Raw genomic sequence first — 3,509 nt, forward strand, 5'->3', positions numbered from 1 at the left:
GGTTTGAATTTGGTTTGACATTGTGGCCTTGGTTGCCTATTGATTACTGGTTATCAGTTACTGGTTGGGCTTTTGTAGTCATAAGAGTTGTGGTGAAATGGATCCTGTGAGGGAATTTTTGGGAGCCCCATCAATTAAGTTGTTACAGCAGTTAAAGGTTCAGGAGTTGTGGCGAATTATTGAGCGTTATAAACTGAGTCTTGATGTTGTGCCTGGTCGGTCGAAGAAGCCGGAAGTGGTGGCGGCCATACAGGGACTTTTGGTGTCCCGGACTTTTGGTGTCCCGGACTTTGTGTGTCCCGGACTTTGTGTGTCCCGGACTTTGTGTGTCCCGGACTTTGTGTGTCCCGGACTTTGTGTGTCCCGGACTTTGTGTGTCCCGGACTTGTTGAAAGTAAAGTACAAAGTTAGTTTGGAAGAAAATGGGAGGTATGTTGTATCTGGACACCACATTGCCTACGACACCAGGCCCAAGGTGGAGCAGCTGTACGTCGGTGCCCGCATTGTCGTCCGGTGCCAAAATAACAAGTTCAGGTTCCGACCTGGTATTTTGTCTGAACTGCCCAGCAGAAGGAACCAGTTCAGGTTCTTGATGTTCTTGGATGATCATACACCAGTCTATGTTGGACTACCTTTATTTCATCTGGTGTGCAGACCATTGGATGATGTTTTAGACGACGATCATACGCAACAACAAGACCACAATCCCCTAACCTTCCTTCACTCTTTGCAGAGTCCGAGCCAGCGGCTGATGAGGTGGACGCTTTTTCTACAGCCTTACAACCTGAGCATCCGGCACATACGTGGTGTGGACAACGTAATAGCAGATGCGTTGTCACGTGCGCCCGAGGGGTTGGAGTGAGCCGGTTCCTCCCCTTTCAGTTGCTCTTCACAATAACCCATCTAACCTTGTCTTTCCTCAAAGATGCTCTCCCGGTACCAGGAGTTGCGGGTGGCTGGGCAGTGGTGGGTGGAGGTGTGTAGGGGTGAACCAGCAGGGTGGAGTCCGACCTCCAATTGACCATGAGTTCTATGTGTACATAGTCAAACTAGTTACCACCAGTACTGGTAAATGGTAATAGTGGGTCATGTTTTTTTTGTTGGTGTAGGCAGTACTGAAAGCCTTATTTACAGAGGCCATGGTGTGGGGCCTCTGTTTTAAGGGGGGGGGTGTTATGTATCTCTGTATTGGGAATAGCTGTCCTACTCCTGTGTGGTGGGGGAGGCGCTGTTTTCCTGGTGCCTTGGTGCTTTCCTCATTTTTGCCTTTCAGGTCGGGTCCAATCCAGGTGCACAGGATTGGGTCTGATTGCCTGGGAGGGTATTTAAAGAGAGGGCTCCAGGGCTGCCACTCTCTCTCCCTCCCTGCCTGTGACAACAACAGCCAACCATTTTTCCCTTAGTTGTTTTTTGTTACTTTGCACATTATTATCTTTAGTTACCTTGTACCTTAGGGTCTTATTTTTAATAAATACCTGAAATGGTTTACCTGTGTGGTCTCCCTACTTGTTGTGATCTACCGTGAGCCAGGTGGTCATAACACCTCTCTTATCTGTGTCTGGTACAGAATGGTACTCTCAGTGAAAAAGTCAGAGGAATGCACATTAGTTTTACATACAGAAACATTTAGTTAACAGCACATGGAGTTTACATATTCTTTTTCTTTTTTTTCTTTTAAAGGTTTTTTTGGGCTCTAGTGGCCCTTTATTGAGATGCAGACTGGAAAGGGGTAGAGAGAGAGAACGGGGAAGACACGCAGCAAAGGTGCGCGGGCTGGATTCGAACCCGCGACCGCTGCAGGAGGACTGTAGCCTCAGTATATGAGCCGCTGCTTAACCCACTGCACCACCGAGCGGCCCGGAGTTTACATATTCAGTTTGATTTTAAATTATTCTTTATATAACAACAACAAAACAGGATTTGTGCATCAGTCAGTCTTAAAGCATACAAGACAAAAAATAGGATATATGTTATACCAAAATTTCCCATTACACACATTTTTAAAAACCCTAACTAACCCTACACCGTGTAAACAACTTAGCCGGGCCGAATCGAGCTTGTAGTGCCATTGACTCTTCTTCAGAATTTCTTTGGATAGTTACTTTTTTGTTGTACTTTTACTTCTGGCTAGCGTCCGTTCATCTCTTACGAGTTTGTTTGGGGTGAATTGTTTTGTTAAATGTTAAATGTTGGATTGAATGAATTCTCTGCAGGAGAAACTGAGCTGGAACAACAACGACTGTAAACGTGACTTTTTCTCTTCCAGGAGTCGTACGTGTGGAAGATGTACCAGGAACGCTGCTGGGAATTCTTCCCCGCCGGAGACTGTTTCAGGAAACAGTACGAGGATCAGCTGATCTGAGATCAGGATCAGCTGATCTGAGATCAGGATCAGCTGATCTGAGATCAGGATCAGCTGATCTGAGATCAGGATCAGCTGATCTGAAATCAGGATCAGCTGATCAGAGATCAGGATCAGCTGATCTGAGATCAGGATCAGCTGATCTGAGATCAGGAGAGGATCAGCTGATCTGAGATCAGGATCAGCTGATCTGAAATCAGGATCAGCTGATCTGAAATCAGGAGAGGATCAGCTGATCTGAAATCAGGATCAGCTGATCTGAAATCAGGATCAGCTGATCTGAAATCAGGATCAGCTGATCTGAAATCAGGATCAGCTGATCTGAGATCAGGAGAGGATCAGCTGATCTGAGATCAGGATCAGCTGATCTGAGATCAGGATCAGCTGATCTGAGATCAGGATCAGCTGATCTGAGATCAGGATCAGCTGATCTGAGATCAGGATCAGCTGATCTGAAATCAGGATCAGCTGATCAGAGATCAGGATCAGCTGATCTGAGATCAGGATCAGCTGATCTGAGATCAGGAGAGGATCAGCTGATCTGAGATCAGGATCAGCTGATCTGAGATCAGGATCAGCTGATCTGAAATCAGGATCAGCTGATCTGAAATCAGGATCAGCTGATCTGAAATCAGGATCAGCTGATCTGAAATCAGGATCAGCTGATCTGAGATCAGGAGAGGATCAGCTGATCTGAGATCAGGATCAGCTGATCTGAGATCAGGATCAGCTGATCTGAGATCAGGATCAGCTGATCTGAAATCAGGATCAGCTGATCTGAAATCAGGAGAGGATCAGCTGATCTGAAATCAGGATCAGCTGATCTGAAATCAGGAGAGGATCAGCTGATCTGAAATCAGGATCAGCTGATCTGAAATCAGGATCAGCTGATCTGAAATCAGGAGAGGATCAGCTGATCTGAGATCAGGATCAGCTGATCTGAAATCAGGATCAGCTGATCTGAAATCAGGAGAGGATCAGCTGATCTGAAATCAGGATCAGCTGATCTGAAATCAGGATCAGCTGATCTGAGATCAGGATCAGCTGATCTGAGATCAGGAGAGGATCAGCTGATCTGAAATCAGGATCAGCTGATCTGAGATCAGGATCAGCTGATCTGAAATCAGGATCAGCTGATCTGAAATCA

The 3,509-nt window shown here is 46.1% G+C and overlaps 1 protein-coding gene across 1 annotated transcript in view; it reads left to right on the top strand.

The window, feature by feature from the left end:
- The window catches only part of ryr2a (ryanodine receptor 2a (cardiac)), a 267,704-nt gene extending 265,313 nt beyond the window's left edge, over window positions 1-2,391 (top strand). Inside the window, 1 exon segment of the mRNA XM_061709313.1 lies at window positions 2,267-2,391. Within this exon segment, the coding sequence (XP_061565297.1) occupies window positions 2,267-2,362 (96 nt within the window). The 3' untranslated portion in view covers window positions 2,363-2,391.
- Window positions 2,392-3,509: the final 1,118 nt, after the last annotated feature.

Source organism: Cololabis saira, chromosome 19, assembly GCF_033807715.1.
Source record: "Cololabis saira isolate AMF1-May2022 chromosome 19, fColSai1.1, whole genome shotgun sequence".
NCBI lineage: Eukaryota > Metazoa > Chordata > Actinopteri > Beloniformes > Belonidae > Cololabis > Cololabis saira.